General features: G+C 42.1%; 2 protein-coding genes across 2 annotated transcripts; one reads left to right on the plus strand and one right to left on the minus strand.

The window, feature by feature from the left end:
* Positions 1–418: 418 nt before the first annotated feature.
* Positions 419–5895, plus strand: CTBS (chitobiase). Its single transcript, XM_086463033.1, has 7 exons — positions 419–568; positions 1027–1165; positions 2117–2325; positions 2944–3115; positions 3663–3760; positions 4462–4623; positions 5594–5895. The coding sequence occupies exons 1-7, from the start codon at positions 419–421 to the stop codon at positions 5777–5779; spliced, it is 1116 nt and encodes a 371-aa protein (XP_086319159.1). The 3' UTR covers positions 5780–5895.
* Positions 5896–8637: 2742 nt separating this feature from the next.
* On the minus strand, positions 8638–24614 carry SPATA1 (spermatogenesis associated 1). Its single transcript, XM_086463067.1, has 13 exons — positions 24579–24614; positions 23608–23714; positions 19859–19976; positions 17781–17834; positions 17352–17682; positions 16992–17240; positions 15535–15661; positions 15324–15384; positions 14231–14348; positions 13309–13434; positions 11352–11521; positions 9558–9656; positions 8638–8742 (listed from the first exon to the last, which is right to left on the minus strand). Exons 1-13 carry the CDS (start codon positions 24612–24614, stop codon positions 8638–8640), a joined length of 1701 nt encoding a protein of 566 aa, XP_086319193.1.
* Positions 24615–26093: the final 1479 nt, after the last annotated feature.

Below are 26093 nucleotides of genomic sequence, written 5' to 3' on the forward strand. Positions count from 1 at the left end.
TGTGGGTGTCGGTGCCGGCCCCTACGGCCTGCGACCCCGCGGGCTGCTTTGGCCAGCAAGGATAAGGCCCTGTCCCCTTCAGGAGACCGTTCTTCTTCTAGAGATCTTGAAAATAATTCCCGACGCCCGGGTTTGATCTTTTAATAAACCGTTGCTCTGGAAAAGCGGTCAGTCAAGATCATTTCTCTCCGAACCAGCGCTTCGCTGAAGGTGGGCCCTGCCCGGCCTGCCGCCTGCCTCCCGCGGCCGCACCACGGCAAGGCCCCGGCCCGGCCCTCCCGCCGGGAGGCCGCCCCGGGCTCCCCGCCCCCGGTGGGGGGGGGGGGGGGGAAGACGTCTCCCCGGGGCGCTTCCCCTCTCCGCGGGCCGCGGGGCGGAGCTGCGGGGCCGGGCCGCCAGGAGGAACCGGGCACCCGCCATGGGGCGGCCGTGCGGGCCGTGGCTGCTGCGGCTGCTGCTGCTGCCGCCGCTCGGCCTCCTGCAGCTGCTGGGCCGCCCCGCCGCCGGGGCCTGCCCCTGCCACGACCCGCGGCTCTGCCAGCCCGTCACGGGCACCGGCGGCTTCGAGGTGCGGGTCCCCCGGCGGTTTGGGGCCACGCAGCCCGGCCCGGCGGCGGTGGGGCAGGGCGAGGGCTGGGGAGAGCGGCCCGGGAGAGGCTGCCTGGTTTTAATTGCCTGCCTGGTTTTAATTGCCTGCATCGAAAAGATTTGTAAAAAAGAGGGGCGTGCGATTGGCAGGGAAATAAGAGCTGCGGGGAGCTTCGGGGTTTGCGGGGAGCTGCGGGGTTTGCAGCGTGCTGGCCCCGCTGCAGGTCAGACCGCCTGGGCAGGGCGGGGGGGTGCGAGCTGGCAGAGGGTGAGGAGCCACCATGCGAGCTGGTTTCCAGAGACACAAGTCAGCTACCTTCCTATTTAAGAGGCATGTGGACAGTAATTGTCCTGCTGAGAAGTGTTCGGAGCTAATGAAAGTGTTCAGCGCTAATGAAAGTGCCTTTTTTTTTTTTTTTTTTTTAACCCCTTTTCCAGGTCTTTGTGTTCGATGTGGGAAAGGAAGCCTGGAAATCCTACAACTGGTCCAAAATTACAACAGTGGCAGCTTTTGGAAAATATGATCCCGAGCTCATGTGCTATGCTCACTCTAGAGGCTCCAGGATAGTACTGAAAGGTTGGTGACGTGGCAAAAATGTGGCTATTTCGGTGATACACGAATAAGAACATAACGCACATAGGGCTGTGAGACCTTGACATTTCATACTCACTCGTATAGAGAGTATAAAATCAGTAAGAGGATTAATTAATAAGAGGATGATGCACACAGGACTCTAATACCTTGACATTTTGCACATGCTGTTATGCAGGGTATTAAAACCTGCGGTGGCTTCTGCCACAGTAATAACAAAACCGTTCCAGTGACATCTAAATAGAAGTTCCCTAATGGGGAACATCACCGCTGTGGAGGAACAGGGAGGAAGGGAGGAAAGGAAAAGCCTGTAGAAGATACTTATTTGGGTCTGTATTCTGGATGTTATGCACAGTACCCAAACGACAGGGTAAGGGAAGGGATTTTAAGTAGTTTTCAGTAGTTTTCACTTAAATCAATCTCTCTATTGGGAAGTAGTTGAGTTTTAAAACACAAATACTTGGGAACTCTGTGCAGGTACAAATGCTGATTAGAAAGACAAAGTCCATTACAGCTTATGTGATGTAATCAAGTTTTGGCTCTGTGGAAAGCAACAAAGGTTAAACATAAAAGTATGCTTATCTAAACAGTCAGGCACAGTCCCTCTGGCTCCGTGGAAATACTGAAAGTCTATTGATTTCAAGAAAAGTAGTTTACAGTGGCTAAAAGAATATTAAGCAGAAATAAGGAGATTATAGAAAAAAATCCAAAGGGAACTTAAACACTGCTGTCTCAAAGAAGCTTGGTAATCTCTTCTGGGGTGGGTTCTCAAAATTATGCTTGGGAAAAAAAGTTCACTCCTTTGTATTTTACCAGTATGGGTGTGGGGATTTGTTATTTTGGGGTTATGTTTATTGGTTTAGCAAAGACAAACCTTTCCTCCTTACTATTGCTGTGGTGCAAATATGTGATAACTCTTGAAGACCTCTTGCCTAGGTGATGTGCCTCTTAAGGAAATGGTTGATCCCGCTAAAAGAGCGGCGTGGATATCCCAACAGGTGGACCTTGCAAAAAACCAGTATATGGATGGCATTAACATAGATATAGAGCAAGAAGTTAATGAAACCTCCCCTGAGTATTATGCATTAACAGAGCTTGTTAAAGAAACTACCGATGCTTTTCACAGAGAAATACCAGGATCACAGGTAACCACACTGCACTTTATACAAACATTAAGTTTAACTTGACGAAATGCAAGGAGTTTTGAGCGTGCTGTCTGGCATATGAATATGAAAAAAAAATTATGCAGATTAAAGCACGATATTCTCACGAATGGTTAATGATGAATGTTAGCTATGATGTGCTAATCACAAGAGTCACTCTTTTTGACCTGTATGCATTTAAATGGAAGATGGGTTTCACTGAGATTTGTAGATACGGTGTCACGGCCTTGTGTGAGCTGGCAGTCATTAGTATGGCTTAATGAATCTTAGGAAGTAGGGCAACTACAGGCTGCCGGTGCAAAAGCTTGGCAATGTTTTGGTAAACCCATCACTGAAGTTTTAAGGGTTTGCTTCAAGCTTCGTATTTTTGATCAGATGGGTTTCATGTTGTATTTTGATTTCTTTGGTGTTTTGAGTTCACCAAGAGGGGTGCTCATTGTTTATTATCTAGCTGAGCAGCTTCTCCCATAGTTCATCAGTATCACTAATGTGCAACGCTTGGGAAATACTGTCTTGGAAAGGTAACAGCCCTTTTTTTAAAGAGAAAACAAGAGCACCTGAGTGCTATATATGATACTGACTTGTGCATTTTTCCTTCAGGTAACGTTTGATGTGGCTTGGTCTCCAGCATGCGTAGATAAAAGGTGCTACAACTACACGGGGATTGCAGCTGCCTGTGACTTCTTATTTGTCATGTCTTATGATGAACAGAGCCAGATCTGGACAGACTGTATTGCAAAAGCCAATGCTCCTTACCTGCAGACTTTAGTCGGTGAGGACAAAACGCCTCCCCAGGAGTCAGAACATTTCCGTTTGTTCACAGGAGTAGACAAAGAAAAGATTGTCTTGTCTTAGACAAGTTTTTTGGTTGTATGAAGGCTTTTCGAGTGTGCTCAAATACCTGTCGTCCTAATGTGAAAACAGTATCTCAGATCCTTAGGACACCGCAGGTAGACCTTTAGCAGTTGGGTGTTCTCACGTGCCATTGCCCAGCCCTCACGATTGTGAAGAACACTTTTAGAACGACAAACGACGGCCAAAGCAACGGTGTGTGCCTGGGCTGGCAAAGAACCTGTAATATTTCTGTCATCCTCGTGAACTGCTGCTGGGAGCAGCTGGTTTTAAGCGTGAGCAGCTCGAGCAGTTACCAGGGTCTGAACAGAGCACGTCCAGGAGCGTGCGGGTGGGAGGTGAGGAAGAGCTTGCACCTTGGCCTCTGTCCGGGGATCGTGCAAGTCCTATGTCGGCTCTGGTTGTAAGAAGGAAAAGCATGGGAAAACGCAGTAACACACCTTAATTTTTATTTCCTTCAACACTAGGATATGAAGAGTACCTTACTATGGGCATTGATCCTAAGAAGCTTGTGATGGGCGTCCCCTGGTACGGCTATGACTATGTCTGCCAAAACCTATCGAAGGTAAGGTGAAGATTACACATTTGCAATCATACTGTTAATTTTTTCCTTGGAAAGAGGCAGCTAGATTTTGGTGATCCTCTTTTGGGCTTAGGAAATACTGTGGTCTGATGGAGAAGAGCATAAAGCCGGGACTCCAGACAGAGACTTTTGCTTGGCTGGTAACTGATGAGCAGTGTGTTACCAAACAAGGCCTTTGACCTCTCCCTCGGCAACTTGAACCCCACGATACCCAAGTGCCATGTTTGACTAAGGAGCTATAGATGTTATCTGTACGAGAAGAGATGATGTCCAAAGGCCCTACAACGCTTCTATCCGCCTTCTCAACGCAGTCACTAAGCTCACAGCGTAAAGATTAGGTGCAACAAACCTATGAGGGTTAAAGTACGGCAGTTTTTGGATAGAACGTGGAGTCTCAAACAACGTTATGCTTAAGAAAAATGAAAGAGTGAATTAAAGTGGAAAAGATAACTGTGTAATTGAATGACGTCCATCCAATCTTGTATTACTACAGAGTAGACAAAATTTAACTGATTTATTTTACTTCTGTCTACAAATAGTATGTCTGCCACAGGTACTTGAAGACTGGGGATTTTTGAGACCCCCCCAGTGCCATTTGTGACTCTGGTCTTGGCTGCACTGCTCTTTTGGAGTTCAATGAATCTCTGTAACATGAAACTCATGCCTTCTGCTTTTTTCCCCAGGATCATGTTTGTTCCCTTTCCAAAGTACCTTTCCGTGGGGCTCCTTGCAGCGATGCCGCAGGGCGTCAGGTGCCCTACAGCGCCCTCATGAAGCAGGTGAACAGTTCTCTTTCAGGCGTGCTGTGGGATGAGGTACAGAAGTCTCCATTTTATGAGTACGAGGTAAGTGTCTCTTTACAAGACACCACGTTGTGGAGTAAATGTTCATCAACGTTACTTGATTATAAAGTTTCCAGGATTAAATTCTACTAAGTGTTTTCTACTTCTTTTTTTTCATGTAGCAAAGGTTGGCTGGATTTCCATATCTTTAATTTCTAGTCTGAAAGAGGGATGCAGTGACTGAAGACTACAGGAGTAATAAAGATCTTTACTTTGCAGTTTCCTCGAGAGGTTGTATCATGTCAGAAAGGACGTTTCGGCGCAAAGAAATCCTACAGCTCCACCCTTCACTGTTACACTTTCTGTGATGAGTTGATGACTGATTTAAACTAAAAGAGAATCTGAGATGCTCTTAAGTTGTTCTAACCCAGTGGCTTGCATGCGTCTCCTCTTCTGCATTTGGGTTCTAGACAGACATAAGTGAAAGAGTCCATGAATGACTCTGCTGACATGAACAACGCAGTGTATGATGCGCTTCGTCTTACTGCTTTGGACTAGATGATTAAAAGGTGGTGTAGGCAAGGACGAGGCCAAAGCAACATAACTTTGACAAAATTTTACAGCCTCCTCTAGAACTGTTTATTGCTGAAAAAAAGGACTTAATCTATAACTAAATTCACCTGTTACATTAGATAGATACTCTGAGATTTTAGCTGTATTAAAAAAAAATATTAAAATACAAATTAGCTAAGTCACCTAACTTCAGTTAAAATGTGTCCCTGTTTTATAACTTAGCTTCTTCAAGTAAAAAAATAGCCACGTATTTGACTTAAAATTTTTAATTGTCCTGTGTGAAAAATAATTTGTAAATCAGGAAAGTATCGCTATGTAAATCTACAATAGCTTGTATATCTCCGTCTTTAATTGTGCTTTTCTCTGCATTCAACAGAAAAATGGAACCAAAACTCAAATGAACTTTAACGTATCACGTTTAGGTAGATACTGACACTAGTGTTTTAACTGTTTTTTCTAGGATTCTCTTGGTCACTTCCACCAAGTGTGGTACGACGACCCTCGCAGCATCGCTCTGAAAGCAGCGTACGTGAAGAATCGAGGTTTAAGGGGCATCGGCATGTGGAACGGAAATAGTCTTGACTATTCCCCAGAAGCTGCAGCGAAACAACAAACTGAAGCAATGTGGCAAGCCCTGACACCGTAAGAACCACGTGAACCCTTGATTTAGAATGATGAAAATTGGTCGTTTTTATTATGGCTTACACTATCCTAGACGTTGACTTTATAGGAATATACCATGATTACAAAAACTTTGAGAACTCGCCAAATCCACCGTGTTATTTTGCACGCAAAGCCGTATTTTCCTTCTTCAAAAAGTTCCAATGTTGCTTTAGCAGCGTTTTGGTTCATTTTTTAAAAGACTGCTCATCTTTCTCATTTTTCACAACTGCTCTAAGTTGGTTAAAGCTCGAACCCAGTGTGTATCTGGTAACTAGCAATACCCAGTGGTGCTTTACAGGGACGATCTCCTCATGGTCCTTTGCTCAGGCTGCCTGGTGCAGTACGTATTCCTGCTGGGGTCAGGGGTGCAGGCTCAGCTTCCTTCCCACCCCAACCTGTTTTTTAGCTAAGTCACTCTTGAATCAGATGAAGCGCAGAATGCTGGAGAGACAGATTGTTGCTTACGTGCAGCTTGGTGAAACTTGGGCTTGTATTTGGTTACTCTTCTAGAGATTAAAATATTTTATAGACCAAAGAAATTATGTAACATGAAGTAGTTGTTGTCATTACGATTTTTATCAGACTTGTTGTTGACAGAAAGGAATACTCAATAAACTCCAGTTTCACTGTGTTACGTATCACGTAAAATCCTTAGTTTCGAAAGCCAAAAATCTTAGACCTTACCTTGAAGAGGGAACATTAATATGGAAAGGGCTTGGATGAGGCTTTCCTCCATTTCAAACGTCTTTACTTCCTGAGAACTAAAACTCAGAAACCTGTTTAAGGAACTGCATAGGTATTTTTCCACACACTTTTAAGATTCATCCAGTAGCCTGTTGTTTGGTTTTATGCGCTGTTGCCTCTGAGATAATGTGAGGTTATATTTTCTTTCTAGTTCCTATTTTTCATAAAGTAATTTGTCCAGAGAAGTTGTGTAACTTTTTAAAGTATCTGTAGTGATGGAAAGATTGACTGGTGTTTACAGCATTTTTTTTTTGTTAAATCAAATGCTGTTGTCTTCACACAGGCTGGTAAACAGTGTGGTCTGTTTACGCTTTACTTGTTCCACAGCTTACAGCCCACACTGCTGCTCAGAACTGTTTCACAACCAGATTAAAGCGCAATGGCGCCCTGCTTAAGTGACTCCACTAATTAAACAGTTTATTTAATGAGATACACGTAGTCAGTTGCGGGGTTTTTTTGTTGTTGTTTGGTTTGGTTTCTTTTCCTTGCTAAATAGTTACTGGGAAAACACCATGGAATAGCAGAACTACCGTAAGGGCTACTGAGGAGAAGATGAGGAGACTTTATGAGTGTCTGCCTGCTTGATCCTACAGGCGATGGAAAGCACAAGGTGAAGTCTCACATAAAGAAAAAAAAACCCTTGGAGAATCAGAGGGCTCTTCACCAGAACGCCAGTCTGTAGGTTTTAGGAGAAACTGATCGATTTATTTAACATATAGACACTTCAGAATTTGTATTGCTATTTATATTCACATGCTGGAATACTGTGAGACAGGTATTTGAGAAATTGAGAGGTCTTCTGGAGCAGATGATCTGGCCCACAAAATCCTAACAGAAGGCCAGATGACTTTATAATAGAACTCTTTCCTATAGCAGTCAAGAATCATGAGTTGAGATTTTTTATTTTTAATTGAGGTTCAGAGTTTCCCATAGCTAGGTGCCTGCTCTTGTGTCTTAACTAAGACACAATTCTGAAACACAGCATGTAGGATTCAATCCAGGATTGAGCAAAAGTGGGTGTAGTTTTAACCACTAATTTAATACTTCAGCGCTTAAAATCTTCCTTAAATCCTATCTTTAAGAAAATAAACCGGATAATGGGTGGTTTGACTCAAGACATTTGGAAGTGAGTCCTTTTGAGAGTTGCCTAATTTTCTTCTCGTATTACTGATTTCCCATGAGTGTTTCACTTCCAGTAATACACACATCCTTGTCAGCTTTTTAGCTGACATTAATTCCTGGCATGTTATTGTTCTGCTTAACGTAGTAACATCTGGTACCGCAAAGAGGCAAACAGCAGAGCTAGAAAAAAGTCACTATCACAAAGAGGTTTCTGATTATTCTTTCAGAGAATTGTTATCTAAGCACATGTGTGAGTTTAAAGAAACACAGAGTACTCAATATTGTAAGTTGGACCAGGATCATCGTTACAGTTTGTCCAAGACAAAGCATGCCTCTTCCTCCAACTACAGAAGAAGGTTAATGTCCATGCGGCTTTCCTAAGATGAGAGAGACCAAAACCAGCTAGATATGAAATAAGGTGCAATTATCTGAAATTTTGTCCATACTGTGTAATAATATGGTAATAATACATCGGTAATTTATAGATAGGCCTAACGACAGAAATAGAGTTCAGTAAATAGCTAACTAAAGGATTACTGTTGCTGTAGCTCTACAGAAGATGTGTGTTAATCATTTAGGCCTAAAAGGCAATTTAATGTGCATGCCTGGAAATAAGAACAGGAGGGTATAGATTATAGGTTTATGTGCTTAGCAGGTATTTTGTTAATGAAGGATCATCAGCGTGCCAATGTGGTTGATGTTACACTGTTCACTAATTTGCACTTTTAAATAACCTGGCTTTGTTTTAGACTAGGTTTAACTACAAGTAGCTGACTCATCTTACAGTAAGAGTGAGATTTCAAAAGGGAGCTGCAGTACTTCAGTAGCCTAGTATACAAACTCCACAACACTTATGTAGTTGATTTTTACAAGGGAACTTCAAGAATGTACAAAGAAATGCTTTGAAATTCTGAGCTTCTGTATACCTTGCAGAGCTTCTGTAGACTTTACAGATGTTAAAGTCTTGTCACCTTCTTAAATTCCTGATTTTCTGGACTGGAGAATTAAAGCTGAATGAATCTTCTTCTGTGTCAGTTCCGCTCTCAGCGCTCGTAAATCAGACGCTGCCTGCTTTCTCATCTGCAGAAGAAGCAGTAATTTAAGGCGCTGCAATTTAAGGAACTTTTTGGAGTTGACATGCACATGGGCTTATATAAGTAAGACTGAATTTTACACAGGGTAGCTGAACACAGGATACATCTTTCATCTTTAAAATTGTACATGTCTAATGAGATAGCCTAGTTCTAGCACTGCTTTCTTCTGTACTTTGCCTCGGTGTTTTTAAGAGACAACTGTGAAAGTCGTTCTTTCCACTCCTTGTTATATAATGGAGGAGGCATAACGAGTACATCCACCCCAGATTACCCAGTAACCAGGGGCAGGGGTGATCTCTGTGGGGTAGAGGACTCCTATTTCAAGCGTTCAGAGCTGAAAACCTATCCAGTATGAAGGCCTATACCATCATCTTCCTTCCAAAGGGAGCCATAGGCAGCACTGGTGTGGAATAAAGCAGATGAAGAGGACTGCCATCTGCCCAGAGAGCCATTCTCTTTTTTTTTTCTTTATACCAGGAGTTTTTTTACTAGGGATCAGTGCCTCACCAAGGATGTTCCTTCTATTACCTTTTGAGTGAAATGGGAATTTTTACGAAGGAGATTGTGAAGCTTAGCTTGCATAGCACCTTGAAAATCAAAGTTGCTTGAATGCCATGCATTCAAAATCATCTAATAACTTGGAGTAATTTGGCTCAAGTGATAAAGTTACAACAACTAACACCATAAAACTAAACAGCTTAAAACAAGAACTGTTTAGCAAATACTTACATCATCTAATGTTTGAGAAGATCTTTGTTTTTTTAGTAACATTTTGACTGTTTCAGTTAAAAGGCAGAGTACCTTAATTTCTATTATGAGTTTCATTTTTGTATCATCCAGCTTCCTCCTCAGTTGATCAAGTTCATGCTGCACTGTAGTAATCCGGATGATTGTGTAATTCTAAATGAAACAACAACACCACCACCACTTTAAGTGCCACATTAGAGCATCTCTTTGTTCACTGGGCGTTACTTCACCACTCGGAAACAATACTCTGAACTCTTCCCAACCCCTCTGCTTTCTGCTGGGCCTTAACACGTGCTGGGCTGTCTCTGGTCTGTAAGCAGTCTGCTCTCCAAGAGAGGGCAGCTCCCCTCTGCTGCCAGCCCTTCAGCTGGGTGCAGAGATTCTTCCACTCCCTAGCGCTTTGGGAAGCTAAGACGCAGATCAGATCTCCTGAGTAACAGCACATTGTTTTGCAATTATCTCTTATGGCTGCTCCCCATTTAATAAAAAAATCATGCTTCAAATCCCATTTTTTTCCCTCTCACAGGCTTAGCATCACTCTGTCACAGTACACTTATTGATGAGATGCTACACTCGTGCAGATAAACTCGTGGTTATACAGCAGGTCATTTCAGCAGTAGCTGTGGTGGGCCTATCTTTGAATGAACCTGCAAAACTAAAATTCACCTTTTCAAAATGTAGATTCTGATACTCGGCTCATGTAAGTCAACCGTGGTCCCTTGAAGTCAGTAACCCTGAGGGGTGGGGGGGGGGGTGTATGTGGTAATCTCTTGCTGTTCCAAGCCTTTAAAAATGCGATTAAAGTGCCAGCTGAAGCAAACGATGCGATCAAGTTGCCCATACAAGGAGTCATTAAGTGGTATCTGTAGCCTCTCATCTCTGAGCTCCTGCTGTAAGCTTCTCCCACCCAGGGGTGTAGCTGCCTGCGTACAAGGGCCCAAGTCCCAGCTCGTGACACCGCACAGCTCCGTCACCCTGGCTCGGACCGCTGAGAAAGCACAAAAGGTACTCAGTCACGCAGGAAAGAACCACGCAGGGCCGTCAGACTTGTCGTTGGGGGCTACTGAGGCATCGCCGTGCCGTTGGGTTGAATCACCAGTGAGGACAAAGCTGGTGGAAGAGGGGAAACCAGCAACAGCAGGCTCAGCTCCCTGGATCCTGACAGCTGCCTGCCCGGCCAGCACGTAGCCTACGAAGGGTGGGGAGCATACCTGAGCTTAGCCTAACGGCTCATTAAATCCTGGCTATCTTCTGTGGGAGCCAGACAATAAATTACTGATGTATGTGTGTTAAGTTGTGCCTAGCCACAGGGACCTAAAAAAACCCCGATATCCCCCCCAAAGGAGCAATAACATATCTGAGCATAGCTAGTAATACAATGCAATATCAATGCTATTAATAAGTTTATATTGTAGATATTTATATTAAGATAGCTCAAATAATACACATTTGTACATAACAAACACTCGTAGATGGTACATCCACTCGCCCTCCTTTCAGATACAAGAAAAGGACATTTATTTTTCCCCAGTCTAGCTTCAGATTTGCCACCAGACTTGCTTCCATTAAGGCATTTAGAAAATTGGCAGAAACAACTATTGGGAAGGGTGTTTCCCTCTTTTATCTTTTCATTTTTAATTCCTCTCTGAACTTCCCATGATTTGACACCAACCACCTCACATGAGACTCACGGTTGCACAATAGTTCAGGTGCAACCACTCCAAAAGCCTCAGACACATTTCGTGTCCTCCAAACGAGAATTCATTACCTCTGTACGTGAAATTTGGGATGATGAGAACAATATAGAACTGAACAACACAAGAGAGATTAAACGATAAAAGCAAATACCTTGGAGTTTGTCGTATTGTTTGGTCGCTTTCGGCCAGCTCTGGCTTCCAATTGCAAGAGTAATTTCTGGTGGTAAAGCTCTAACTCTTGTCGCAGTTTGTTTAAAGCGTCCTCCAGCGAAACGGTAGCTTTCTTAGCTTCAAAGTACTTCTTTTTCCATTCCTCACGAACTACAGAGGAAAACAGTAATACTGTTTGGTCTTGTTCACCTTATCATAAGGTCTGTTGAAGACAGTAATGACCAACTGGTCTCACAACATTCAGCTGGCCACTGCACACATTAAAACGAAGCAGTAGGTTTCTTCAAGAAAAAGCAACTAGTGAAAAATCTTCATTAAAATGACATTCACTATAAATGCAACTGAATTTTCACACAATCACCTGCAACAACAGGCTCTATCTGTCCCCCGAGATATAACCCAAGGTCCAAACCCAAAATTTCATTCAGCCTGGCTGTTCTGCAGGTTTCAGCTGCCCAGTAAGTGCTCCAGCCCTGTGAAGACTGGTACGGCCACCACAGTCTGAAGCCCACCGCTTTACTGCAGCAGAATGATTTAGCACTGTACATTTATGCAAAATTTGAGCTCTGCGGGGTCAGAGAACAGCTTAGTTTTACACAGAAGTCCCAAGATCATGGGAAACATTTACCTTTACGCTTCACCATGATTCCTCCTGTGTTGTTCACGTGGTACCAACAGCTGGCACATAAACCCCCCCTGTATCTGGGGTGGCAGTCTCACATCCACTAGTCTGCAAAGTGTCTGAAAAGATTCCTTCTTTCAAGGCATATTTTAGGGAATCAGGACAACTGCTTCTCAGAAGCTTACCAAAAAGAACCCTGCTGTCGGAGGACTATATGGTATGTCACAGAGAGGGACTGTCAGCCCAGCACTCTTAGGAGGCCATTGCCTGCAGACTGGATCCCTGTTCCTACAGAACATGCTCTTCCCTTCACAACACCTTTAGGAAACCTTACAGGTCTGATAAAAACAATTCAGTGGGAGAGACGCTTCTTAAAGAACGTGCAGAAGCTGTTGGAATCCCTGTGAAATAACCTTTATTTTACCTAACACAATTTAGGACAACGCAGGAGCCATTTAGGGCTTAGCAGGGTAAATTAGCTTGCCTTGCAGCTCCGTGCTACTACACATTCGCTGCTTCAAGTACTCAAGTTTGTTGGGTTTTTTTTAAATACAACTTCACCATGCTGCAGAGTGCAGTGTGGCCATGCCCTTAGAGAATAACTGGAAGAATGGGCTTGCCTTCTCCTTTCAACAGAGCTACAACTAATAGTTGAGTCTCCCAGTGATTGAGCTGCGTTTAAGTACAAAGAGAATGTTCTCAAAACATCAAAGTGATTAAACCTCATCTCCGTTTAACTGGAATGTGACTTAGGGAGGATAGTTTAAGTATAAACTTAAAAATAATTTTACAAAGACAATTTGGGTGGGATTTCAATGAGATTTTACCTTGTGAAAAAACAAGGTCTGTCAAGCTTGTCATGACAGGCTTATACCTTCCATGCCATAAGCTGAATACCATTAGATAGGAGGAACAAGAAGCATTATGCTGGCAATTTAACTAGAAGCCCTGTCAACACATGAAAAACCTCTGTAAGCACCAGCTAAAGGCAGGTTTGGAAGATGTCCTGGGCCTCAAACCGCCATGAGGCCTCCGGTAGCTCTCTGGGCACTGCACGTACACGGGACAAACCTGAATGGTTTCTAAAAGCCAGGACATTTTTAGATTTGTAAGACTGCCCCAAAAAAGTAGAAGGAAACACTGCAACCTCGAATCTTTCCAGCATGCTGTCACACAAATGAGCCTTCTCGGAGCCGTTGGTTAGCGAACTCCTCTCTCTGTAATTAAGCTCACTGACAAGGAGACAAACATTTTCACATTGGTTTCAGTGTCATTTCTCAATCACTCCAAATTCCAAAATAAATTAGAAGTGTACCATGGTATCTCCTCAGCTTGTTTTGTTCCAGCAGCCCTTTTGCTTTTTTGATCAGTTCTTCTCTTGTTTTCTCCATGTGCCTTCTGTCTGTCTTCATTTGTTGCAACTGTTCTACCATCTTGTTTTCTAAAGATATAATTATATTTATCAAGTATCTGGATAAGTAAGAAGGATCAATCAAGATTTTGTAATTCACCCATCATAAATCATGCCAAAAGCTCTGTCAGAACAGGCAGTAGGAAATATTTTATTTTAATAAATGATCTCTGACTTGAAATTAGAAAAAAATGAGAAGTCCAGCATGCATCCAGGCATTCACACACATACACAAACAAATAAACACCTTTTTATAGACAATGTATCACTAGAACTATATATTCAGGATATATATACACACTGCATACATTGAAAACTCTTGCCACATGAAGCCAAAAAAGCCTCCAAAAGACTATTTCTTGCTCAAAACACTTCACGATATAAACTGTAGCGAAATTTTGCCTTAAAACTCCAGCTGGTCACAGGCAGGACAGTCCCTTGGACTGTGACTAGTCTGCAACAACAGGTCAGTCACTCATCTTCTCACTATCCTCCTCCTCCACTGTAGCAGAGGATCCTCAGCAATACTATTAGTGGTTTTCTTTGCTACGTCCTCCCTTGAGCCAGCAGTATTTCATCCGATCTCCTTCCTTCCTTTTCTCCTTCCATCCCCAAGTCCACAAGCTGGGAACCTGCCACGCTCTACGAACAGCCCATGCAATTATAAATGCCTGGAATCTTCCAACCACACATTAAAATTTGTAACAATACCGTGAATGAATGTATGTACAAATTCAACCACAAAGTAGGTATTTCTGTCTTCATTAACTATTCAGTCTTGACCGAATGTTCACTGCCCTGCAATTTCTTGGAACCACGTACTCACTCGCTGCCTGCATTGCAGGAACTCGAGCTGGATTTACAGAAAGTGCCAGAAAAGGTGGACTAGGAGGCGAAATATATTCTTTTGGACAAGTACGATGATTTTGCTTGTTTCCATCTGCCTATAGAGACAAAAGACACAACTGTAAGTGCATAACTCATAATCCTGAGCAGTTACATCAGACATGTGCCCTGAAAGTGGCTGGAGAGAATGGGAGGCTGAATTTGAATTCTGCATATAAGCTTTTTTTGTTCCGTTACCACTACCAATGATTACTAAATTATGAATACCTGGACCTCTGCAACTAAAATCAGAACACTGAACACTTTTACCTCGCAGAGAAAACACAGACAAAACCATAGAGTCTTGCTAATTGGTCTTGTCCGCGGCCATAACCCCACCAGGTACTGACACTCCCATGCAAAACCAGGAATAATGGGCCTTGAAAGTGCTGTCTGGCTCATTGCTCACGAAGTCTGGACTGCCAATTTCTACGCTAAAATTTATAATAGCAGACTTTCAACTGCATTATTATTTTCGTAACACTCCACTACAATCACTTCTGCACAAGAGCTCACAGGCAACAGTTAACAGGGGCGGCTGTTAGGCTCTATGATTGCGTGTGGGTGCTGAGTCTTCCTAAACATGTCCTTATTCTGTTACTATGACTATATCGTATGTATGTTTTAGAGGATTTTATAGTTTTTATCAGAAGTTTTGCTTGGCTTGAGAGAAGACAAATTTGTCCCATGGGAAATACAAAATTATGAAAATGACACCGATAAAAACAATGAAATGTTACTGTCAAGAAACAGCAACACAAAAAATCAGCTAACACCAATAAGACTGAGATAGTTATCGCACATGTAGGTATAACTTCTGATGATTTCACTGTTTAGAAATATAGTTGATTTTTCATCAGCAAATCTGCTAAGTGGCAGTGCATGGATTAAATTTTCTCAATTACTCTCAAATCTACATTTGAGTATTTCATATTTCTAATGAGTTACCCATCTTATAAAATCAGACTGGTTCTAGGCGGAGGATATATTTATTGCTTAAGACTACTAATAATATGTTACCTTGAAAAACACACCTGATAATCCAGTTTTTCACCAGGATCGGCTACAGACTTGCTAGTCCTGCATTGCTGCAAGCTAAAGATAAAAATCAAAGCAGCAAGTGAAAACTCATATAATGAAATAGGGTTTTCCCCCATTTTCTTTCATTATTTGAAGTCGGTAAAATACGTTTCTAGCTATGAATTAATACTATCCATTATTTTAGCAGAATCATTATTTACTAACCTTTGTTTCTTGCATACATATTCTGTGGTTTGGTCTTCCATTATTTTAACAATTCCAGCATCCTGCGTTCTGTCTCTTCTTAGTTTGGTATCTTTTTGGTGGTCGTTATTTTCCACGTTTGTTAGTTCTGTGACAGGATAGTGATACAGATTACACTCACAAAATTCAAGCTCTTTTGACTGTCAATGCCTGGACTTTCCAACCTGTATTAGAAATTCCGTGAATCACTCCAATAAATAATGTTATCTCTGGGGTTCGGAAATCTTGTGTGAATAACAGAAGAAAGAAAGAAAAAGATATTTTTGTTTTAAGAATTCGTGTTTAACTAATTCTGCTGACTAGTAACATTATCACAGATAAGGAAACCACTTAATCATTTCACCTTCCTTCCCTAAACTCCTTCTGTATCTGACACTTTCTGCCTTTCAGAGACTGAAGATCCCTTACAAACCGGAGCCAGCAAAGAAAGGGAGAGCAAAATGTTTTGCATTCAAATGGTAATGAATAAATGTTGTCTGCTTAAAATAGATACAATAAATATTTCAAAAGAAAATTGCTGACAGCCTTTACCTTTACTACTCCAAAAGCCTACATCCTTCATCATTCAAAATATATGGAAAACTTTTCAGTTATGCATTTACCTATACATCTATATCTGTATCTGTATATTAAGCCGTCTCATACTTAGTATCAGTTAATGTGATGATGGAGGGACAAAGCTGGTTTTGACAGATTATGACTGGAAAATGAAATTACTGAAAAGCCACCCATGAAAGCCTTTTCTAAAACACTCTCCAGCCACATCTCAAAGAATACAATAGCCAAGTTTTTGTTTTCTTACTCAAAGTGCTGGACATCCCGAAAATCATTCTAACTGAAATCTATAAGGTGCCCATACCCATGACAAATTGAATATTGCCTCATTCAATAATTACTCATTAAAAATTTGCAACAGAACAAAGGTCACCTTTTTTACATTAACTGTGAAATTCTACTCAAATATTAAGACTTGTCTTTCAACAGTGTTTCCTCAAAACCAATCGATGTTATAATTTTGATGCTAATACAACAGTAGCCATTCAAATCCAAGTTAAATGTGTCAGTCATTTCTTTCTTGGTAATCACTAGAAATTTAGGAATATTAACAACATTATATAACCATTCAGGGACTTAATGGTCCTCAGCATCCATAAGACATTTCATATAAATAAGATTAGAAAAATGCTTTAACTATAGTGAAGTGTTTCCCTGTATCAGTACACAGTGATAAAGGACTCATCCAAAGTAAAGCTACAGCTCTTTGAAAGACATTATCATTATTTAAAAAAATCAGAATACTGGTCTGATAGCAATATTCCAACTCATGCCTGAGCTACAGATTTCTTACAACTTAGCTTTACTCTGCCAACTTTCCAAAACGCGTGCTTTAGCAAAAGGAGGACAAGGAGCAGTGGTACCCTTTCGATATTTCACGTGATTTTGGGGTGTTTGGTTATTCTGGCCTTGTTCATCACTGTGGTCTACATGACGAGTGAGAGCAGTTCCTTTGGCTTTGCCATTCCACTTAGGAGCGTTAAGCTCTTTTTGATCTTGGACGAAGCGATTTTGCCGAGAGTTCTGTAATACCAGATCACTCTTGCTAGACTCCCGATCTGCAGGATTTGAATGACTTGGTGGGAAGAGAGATCCACTGGATCCATTTTGATCTGCATAATCATTGATATTAGAAAACAGAAGTATGATGTTATTGTCAATGTTAATAATATTTATTCTCCGCCTCTTTCATCATCCTCCTTCACTACATTGGTTAAATTTACCTTTTTCTCGAAACTGTATCTGTTTATCTTGAGTCCTGTTGTCACGGTCTTGCTCACCTTCTGTGTGCAAAACTGGAACGGGTTCTTTCTCGCCCCATTCCACAGGCCCGTGCACTTGCTGACTTTCCAGCTGATGACTGCTTTGTATGCTTTCCAAAAACTGTTCGCTTTTCTCAGTTTTTTGTGGGGGAAGGCTGGATAATCTTGATCCACGACCAAACCTATTCGCTTCTGTATTAAAGTGGTGTCTTTGTTGAGTTGATGATGGTAATGGATAAACATCTTCAAAGTATTCCACTCCAGGTAATAAATATAATTCAGGGTAAAGTGCCTAAAATATACAGTACATTCATCAGACAGGACAAAAGAAGAAATGTACAATGTAAATAAATTCTGAAAATTATACTTTAAAAGCCACTCAATACATACGTAAGGAGGAGCAAATGACTTCAGTTCCAGTTCTGTTTCTTGCTTTGCTTTCACCTTGGAAGATAAAGAACGGAGGCCTAACCAATAAAATACTTTTTATCAATAATGTTGCATATCACTTAATTTCTGTGTTCTACCATCATCTTTTCATACTACATTTTTCCATAGCCAGCACTATCTTCTGTAACGGCCTCACGGGGAAGAAGGGACACAGGCTAGTGTTCCATTTTCTGACACGGTACTGAAATGTTATTTTGTCAGTTTTTCAAGATCTCAATCCGCCCCACCAGAGTACATGGACGTACTGAATAAATTTTTTTTTTTTTTTTTTTTTACCTTTTGCACTTCCTCTCATGGTTCAAAGGACCTGATCCAACAGTCACAGCAGAAGAAAGTCTTTGACTTTACCAAAAATTGCTTCAAGCTGAATCTGAACAGAAATGCTGAGTCTGACATAACTCTCTCTAGTCACCTGATACAATACTGCAAAATATTTAAAGTGTACATATATATATTAAACAAAAAATTCTATTGCTGTCCTATGTCTCCTTGTATTTATTGTCTTGATGTTCTTTGTGTGATACACACTTTCAGATTTCAACAGTCGTCCCAAAACCAAAGTCTAAGATAATCAATGTGTATTTGAAAGATGTGCTCCATCACAAAAAAAAAAAAAAAAAAAAATCTGAGCTTACATTTAAATAATGAAATTGAACTCAACATGGGGCCAAACTCTGTCCTCAGTAATGGCCAGACAATGCCACTGGCGCACTGTTAGAGACACGGGCTATATGCAAGAAAAGGAAGAGCAAACAAACATGATTTCGGTTCATGTTTATTTTTCCTTTAAAGACCCTCACTCGCCAGAAGGGTACAGCTCTTAGTACTGCTTACATTGTTCCTGTTGTGAAAGAGAAGACTGGGGGGGAAAAAACAACCACTCCACAAATATTTGATCATGGAGACGTAATTCAATGAGGTTACCATGACCCTAAACAACAAATAAACCAGCTAGTTGGTTTATTGCTTTACATGTTGTTATAAAGTTAAACATCAAGCAACAGTAAATACCCCAAATCAAAATTATATCTTTAATTTTTCGCCAACAATCTTCACTTGTATCTACCCTATTAAAAGTAAAATATTTTATTAATTTCCTCTCCTTCTAAAGGAAGCTGGAAAATTTCTCCATTTATCTCAGAACTACCTGTGGGGAAGAAAACATAACATCTTACTTATTATCATCCAGTTAAAAAGACCTGAAATCTTTGAAGACATATGCACATTTTCAGATTTAGATTGGGTCACAGTCTTTAAGTTTCTCTTCATGTTTTTCCACCTAGTTTTTGCATATTACTTGGTATTTATTCTAGTCTCCCGTGTGAGTGATTTCAGTGATAACTCAACTACAAATAAAGAATGGCATCAAATTTCCAGCTTGTAATTAATTTCCAAATCTGTGAGAAACAGGTGAAATGAGAGGTGAAAAAAGTATTCTGTACCTCTGTACGTGACTTACGTCTTTGTGTATTACAAGAACAAACTTTCAGTTGGACTGATTTTCAAGTCTATTTACTCTTTAGCTATAGTTTCCAAGATACAAATAGAGAGAGAATCAATGTGAGGAAGAGTTACGATTCAGAGATGTAGGTTTTTGATTACATACATCTCAGGCTGTATTACTGGACTAACTAGTGGAACACGAATGTACATCCAGAAAAGTTTTCATTCAGAGACTGATCTTTTAAAGGCTTTTGGACAGGTCAGCGCAAACAGATTTGTCATGTTTGATCCACTGGCTTGTCAAAAGTAGCATCTTTTCACTGGATGGCAACTAATTACATCTGATGCTTCAAAGGATGTTTCTAATATACCTGTCCAGCTCTGCCTTTGTATTTGGGGAAGCAGATGTGCTCTGACAGAAGCTTAGGCTCCAGCACATTTAAAAACAAATGCTAACAGCGCTCCTAAAGTTATCTCTTATTTTCTTGTGATACTATCTAATCTGCAGGAACAAAATCTGGAGTTTGTATCATAAAGCAGAAAAGCACTAAAGAAAAAATAAAATATGAACTTACCACTGCCAGTTTTTTCCCAATGCATTTTAAGAATTTGAATTTATCTGCAACTGCAACTCCACCCAGGTACTCTCCAAGCTTCTCCCGTAGCACCCTTAGTGTGATGTGAGGAGACACCCTAGAATGTTGTTACTCATTAATACATCTGTAAGATCAAATAATGATGGCTAGTTAGTAAGAGGGGGAACGAAATGCTACACACATGCTGGCTTGCATGACCAGGAATGGGAAGCGTGCCCTAGAGCTGAACCTAATCCCACGTAGGCCAGAGAGTCTTGGTGTGGCAGAGTCAGAACATCATATCACGTTACGGCCGGCTGTAACACAAGGCCTGTCATAACATTAACTAGCAATATTCGTATTTTAGGAACCCCATACAAGGGGAGAATATGGAAGCAGGTGAAATTTGAAAACGGCTCCTTCAGAACGCTCTTGCTCACCTGCAGATGAATAATAAAAACATACAGTCATTCCACGTAGGTGACAAAGTTTCACAGTTCAGGACTGTAGAACATACCCCTTCAAGCACTAAGGGCTAGAGAAGACTTCATCACTTTAAGCAGCAGGCCCATTCCTTTGATTCTGTCTTCCCCAACACAAATTTGCAGTTGGGTGTGTGCATGTGTACATGCAAATGTCTTTTAAATGAAAACCAAACACTGCAGCGTGAACATTTCCACCATAGGGAGCTGATGCAAATATGAATTGCATCATTTAATGTACTACTGGGAACCATGCAAATATTAAAGTAATGAGCTCAGTATCAAAATCACGACAGAATAAAAAGCATCTCCACAGAATAACACCAAATGTGCAAGAGGCACGCACAAGCTCTGCAGCACAACGTAAGCAATTCTAATTGCTCCGATGCAAAATAAGCCAGGGAATTAATTCAGGCCTGAGGCTGTTAATCATTCGTGCTGATTAAGTGTTAGTATACTACCTAGCACGGCTTCAGCCCAGGCAGCTATCAGTCTTCAAGCAAGGCACAGACATAGCTTGGGGGACAGCACATGCCATTCTCAGTAGACAGCACAGACAAGAAATGCCATCCCTTCGACTCGGACAGATTCTTCAACATTAACCTGTCAAGAGCCTGTTTGCACTTTCAAACAGCCCTATATACCTTCATATCACACCCTAGGTATGTAAAATCCCCCTCAGTTTCATCCCATAAATCCAATACTTCAGTGGGCTACAACGCTTCCCTTGCATCATTTCAAACGCCCTGGACTTAGAGGACCCTCCTCAAGATCATAAACCTGCCTTGGAGCACAGGTATGCAGCAGAGGAGACCAAAGGCTGCAGAGTGGACATATCTAGGCCACGCTGCTTGGTCTCTGTACATTTAGCTCCTGTTCAGTTCTTCCCCAGCCATTTTTTGCCCACACTTGCTGCAGATACTAGCCCTAACGCCATTTCTTTCAAATGTATAGAGAAATACGTGAAAGATGGATACAAAATTCAATACACACCCTTACAAGGTCTTATGGGAGCACAGAGATAATCTATAATTCAAATATCATTCACTATCAACCCTTCAAGCTGATATCTCAGAGAAGATATGCCCCTTGAATGGTCTTCTGAAATGCAAGCTCTGAGAGAGGCAATTCTAACACTGCACATCCTTCACTGACAATGCCTGTCCAAACCAGCATGGAAATCTACATCTAAGGCATTTATGAGGGTGGTGAGACACTGGCAGGGGTTGCCCAGAGCAGCCGTGGCTGCCCCCTCCCTGGCAGTGCTCAAGGCCAGGCTGGATGGGGCTGGGAGCGACCTGGTCTGGTGGGAGGTGTCCCTGCCCATGGCAGGGGGGTTGGAACCAAACGATCTTTAAGGTCCCTTCCGATCCAAATCATTCTGTGATTCTATGAACAGGAGGGAAAACAGCTAAGTAACCACAGTGTATCGTGGGAGAAAATTATCTAGGCATACAGAACCTGAGATATAGGGCAGAAATTTATCTGAAAATTGTTTGCCAGGGCAGCTGCTAAGAGCATATAATAATATATTTCCTACTTGCTGCCACTGGCTAGCACTAGTCACATCCGAGTCATTTGCTTCAGGGTGTTCCTTTACAAAGCAATGCAAATTTGAGTTCATTGCAGCCATCTCATCTAGAAATAACAAAAGCATGGCTTCTGTGATGAGGAATGAGGAATAAATAAAAGATCACAGAGGCTGAGAAATCAAGTCCATGGGAACAAGAACTCAAGGCCACAGACAATTACACACTTGATATTCTCCTCTAATTTCATGATTAATGCCTGTACTTAGACCTAAGTATCCTTTGTTAAGCTGACTCAGACAGTACTAGGATTGTCGAGCCGACTGGACAGTGCTACCAACAACAGCCAAACAGCATTAGTACCAGCAAGGCTGCTGTTCCATCTCCCAGATTATAATAAGGGAAGGTTTTTTAAAATATTTTTTTGTTTTTAAAGACAGTGGCACACTGGCCAGGTGCTAGTTATTGCTAATGCACTGCAGCATTGCAGAGTGCCCACAGAATAATTAATTAGCAATTATTTAAGACTCATTAGCAAGCAACAAATACCCAGGCAGATATAAACCCACTGAAATCAAGGAGAATCCCAATTTGAATTGATGCCTCAGAATTGAGCCCTAGTGAAATAAATTTACAGCAGAGAACAGAGGGCAGTGACAGATGTCCAGTCACATGAAATGATCTGAAGTTACCCCTCCAGCCGTGTATTTTGCACCCCTGCTGGAGACTTGAACAGTGAACAAAACGGACACACGCGCTTATTTCCTCAGGTTTTGAGCAGCCCTTGAACAAAAGAAGCTGTGAGAATGAATACATTCTGCCCTACATGCTCATACCTGACTGCTGTCAATCTTTTTAGCTACATTTGTCTTAAGAGGACAATATAGGCCTAAATTTAAATTACTTAAAACCCACATTCCCTGCAGTTTAAGCTAAATTGACAGGTTTTGCACAGGAGCAGACAGGGTGCATGTAAAAGCTCTGCTTCAATACACATCTTTACATTATTTGCTTTCTCTACAACTTCTTAGCACACTACATACATACAGATCTTGAGAGCAAAGTGTTTAGGAGTACAAAGCAACCTTTCAATGTTATGAAAGATTAAAACTGCAACTCTCTGCCAGATTTGGGCCTAGGACTCGGAACCAGGGTATTCTTTCACTATGCCCTCTAAACAGCTACCTGAGAGCACATGGTGTTGTGCACCACCTTTCAGAAATACAACCGAAGAAGAAAGAAGATATGCTGGTGGTTGCATGACCTGTAACACTTCCCCTTGAGAAACAGGGCTTAAGTGCTTTCTTTGGACAGAAAGAGCCCAGATCATCATATCCCTGTTCCTGGGAACTGACAGGCTATCCCACCTTCATCGAGCTTGAAGCTGTCTTGAAGCTGGCCCGTCGCTGAAAAGAATTCAAGGTTTTGATAATCAGGCTCAAGAAGACAGAAAGAATATAAGACTGTGCTTTTACAACATAAATTATTCTGCAGAAACACTAGCACTGCTCTGGAAGAGCGTTTCCATGATCACCAAGGGCTGCAATGGAGCTAAGGCTGATACAGTCCAAATAACCATAACGCCAGTCACAGGTACCACTTACCCTCCAGAAATTCATTAGAGAACAAGTCGTGTCTGATACATGTAAATCTGCTCTACAGAGCAACGGCTGGACTACGTGACTGAAGGACAATGTAAAGGACCTGCCATGTACATGAAGCCTCAGACTATCCTCACCTTATAAATCCGGCCGAGATGAATTTGCTACTAAGAGCTACAGGAACTGTATTCAGCTTGAAGTTCCACACTTCTTCTGGGACATAAAAAACATGGAGCTCCACCAGCTAAATAAAGAACAGATGATTGTAACTGTAGATATATTATAACCCTCTTCCTATACACTTTTGCTTAGGTGGACTTTCAATGTCTGGAGGCAGGAATGGTTTCTTTGATGTTTGCACATGGACTGGAAGAGTGAGGCTCTATCTGACAATAGTGACATTAGTGACGAGTAATTTGTGATCGACTGCCAGCTGACGGCATAAAAATAAGTCACATTAGAACAAGCTCAACAATGGAAAGCAGAGAAAAGAGAGCCTGTGCTACTGCCGTACGTCACTCTGACAGCAGAGGACAGAGCTTACCAAAACCGGCTGATACTCTGGAGCGTGTCACGGTTACAAGAATACTTCAGCTGAAATCCTGCCTTTATTCATCTCATAAAAAATGCAAAGCCCTGAAAGCTCGATCCAAACAGCACCACAACTTGACCTCACCAGCAAGAAAAATGAAAATATTTCTGACAGTTGTTAATAATACAAGCTACCTTGGAAGCACAGAAATGCTCCTCATGATATCTGCAAAAAGAATAACTAAGCCTGCTCTGAGGAAGGTTCAGTTAGATTGTCTTCATACCTGTGGTAGCTGTGGGACTGTTAATGTCTAGGTCTTGATATTTTTAGTGAGTATTGACAAGGACGATACACTTCCCTATAACTAGAAGCCATGCAAATAAGCTATATTTAATACTTCTGCAATTGTTGAGTTACTACATACAAACTAGACAAGAATGCTTCCTATACGTAGTATGTTAAAAGCACATTTTTTTTACTTTCAGGTCTCCTAGAAATGGTGCAGTGTCACTTATTTTAGTATTTTTTATTTAGAAAATCTAAAAAATCTTTATGGAAAAGCACAAACACTCTCACCTGTGATGTCTGAGGTCTCGTTTGACTGAACGACATGTTGGTCCCTGTACTTGATCACCGCGAACGCCGGGGGGCTTTCTAATTTTCTTTTTGATTGGAACATTCTTTAAGGATGAGTTTCATGATAATCTGTTATGAGAGAAGGTACTCCATTAATATCCTTTATTTTCACATATTGCTCTTCCTTCCATTTACAAAAATGGAAAAGTTGTTTCTGCGCTGAGGCAGAAAGCTTCCAGCGAACTGCGGACAAACACACTCAACCACACCTTCTACACAAGGGAGTATCACCTAAGTAACTGGGGGAATGGCTAAATCACAGCCCTGCAGCTCTGAGAGATCTGCCCTGGAGTATTTCCTCTTAACATTTTATCCCCTTTCATAAAAATACTTTGGTTGTATCTAGTTTGCTACACAATTATACTGTTTTCCTAAAGGCACAGACCTAAATCCCCCCCCAAATGGGATTCCTCCAGGGTCTGGGTTTACCTCTGGTAAAGGGACAATTACTGTGAGCTGCGGCCAAGCCCCACGCACGGCCCATTGCACCGGCCAGACACAGTATTCCAAGGAAACCTGACTGTGCCAGGCAACCACGTCAGAAAAAAACCTTCATCAACTGTAAACCACGTTTCTGCCCTAACCTTGTTATGCCTTTCCTCAGAGCTTCACTTTGAAGGCTCTTCCACCACCTCAGAGGTTACGAACCTCCTGATTTTCAGACTGCTGAACGCCCTGGTTGTTCCCCTGATCACCTTAGCAGCTCTCCCTCCTACCCCTGCTTCATCTAATTCACCTTTTCTTGAGCACCAGTGCCCACACCTTCCAGCGCGGTGGAATTAAGATTTCCTCATGTCAGCAGGAATCCCCTACTTAGAAGGGCCTTGCCTTAACTTGCCTCCTCACAGTTACACCGCAACGAGCTCTCACAAACCACCTGCCTGTAACACCCCACCGCTTCTCCAATTATCCCCAGCCGAAGACGCAGCAGGTTACACCACAGGTTCTGCCGAACATTAGTGCCCACAAGATGTTGCACTTCACATTCCTTGTCGTCCTGTGCCACTATTCATGGCCATTCCTGGACGCCTCCCTCAGCGAACGCCCATCTCCTCCAGACTCTAACCAACACCCAAACGCGCTGGTGAGGGCAAAGTTAGTACCTTCATTCAGGACATCTCAAAGTAAGCTCCAAACTAGTAACTCGTTGGGTATTACCACCAAGATTTGACACCTTGGCCTCAATATTGCCTTCCTTTTTAACGCACTTTATACATAAATGGGGGGCGGCGGGCTCTTGTTTCTGCGTTTCCCGCCAGATCCCCCCTTTCCCAGGCCAGCAGCCACGTACCTCAAGCGCTAACGAGACACCGGGCCAGCGGCCTCCCGCCGGGCCTGAACCCGGGCCCGAACCCGGGCCCGTCCCGCCCGCGGCCCCGCAGCGCCCCCCGCGGCGGCGGCCCCGTCCCCGGTTGCGCAGGCGCCGCGGGTCCGGCGAGTTTGGGACGCGCCGGG

Source organism: Leptosomus discolor, chromosome 3 (genome assembly GCF_034619465.1).
Source record: "Leptosomus discolor isolate bLepDis1 chromosome 3, bLepDis1.hap2, whole genome shotgun sequence".
Lineage (NCBI taxonomy): Eukaryota > Metazoa > Chordata > Aves > Leptosomiformes > Leptosomidae > Leptosomus > Leptosomus discolor.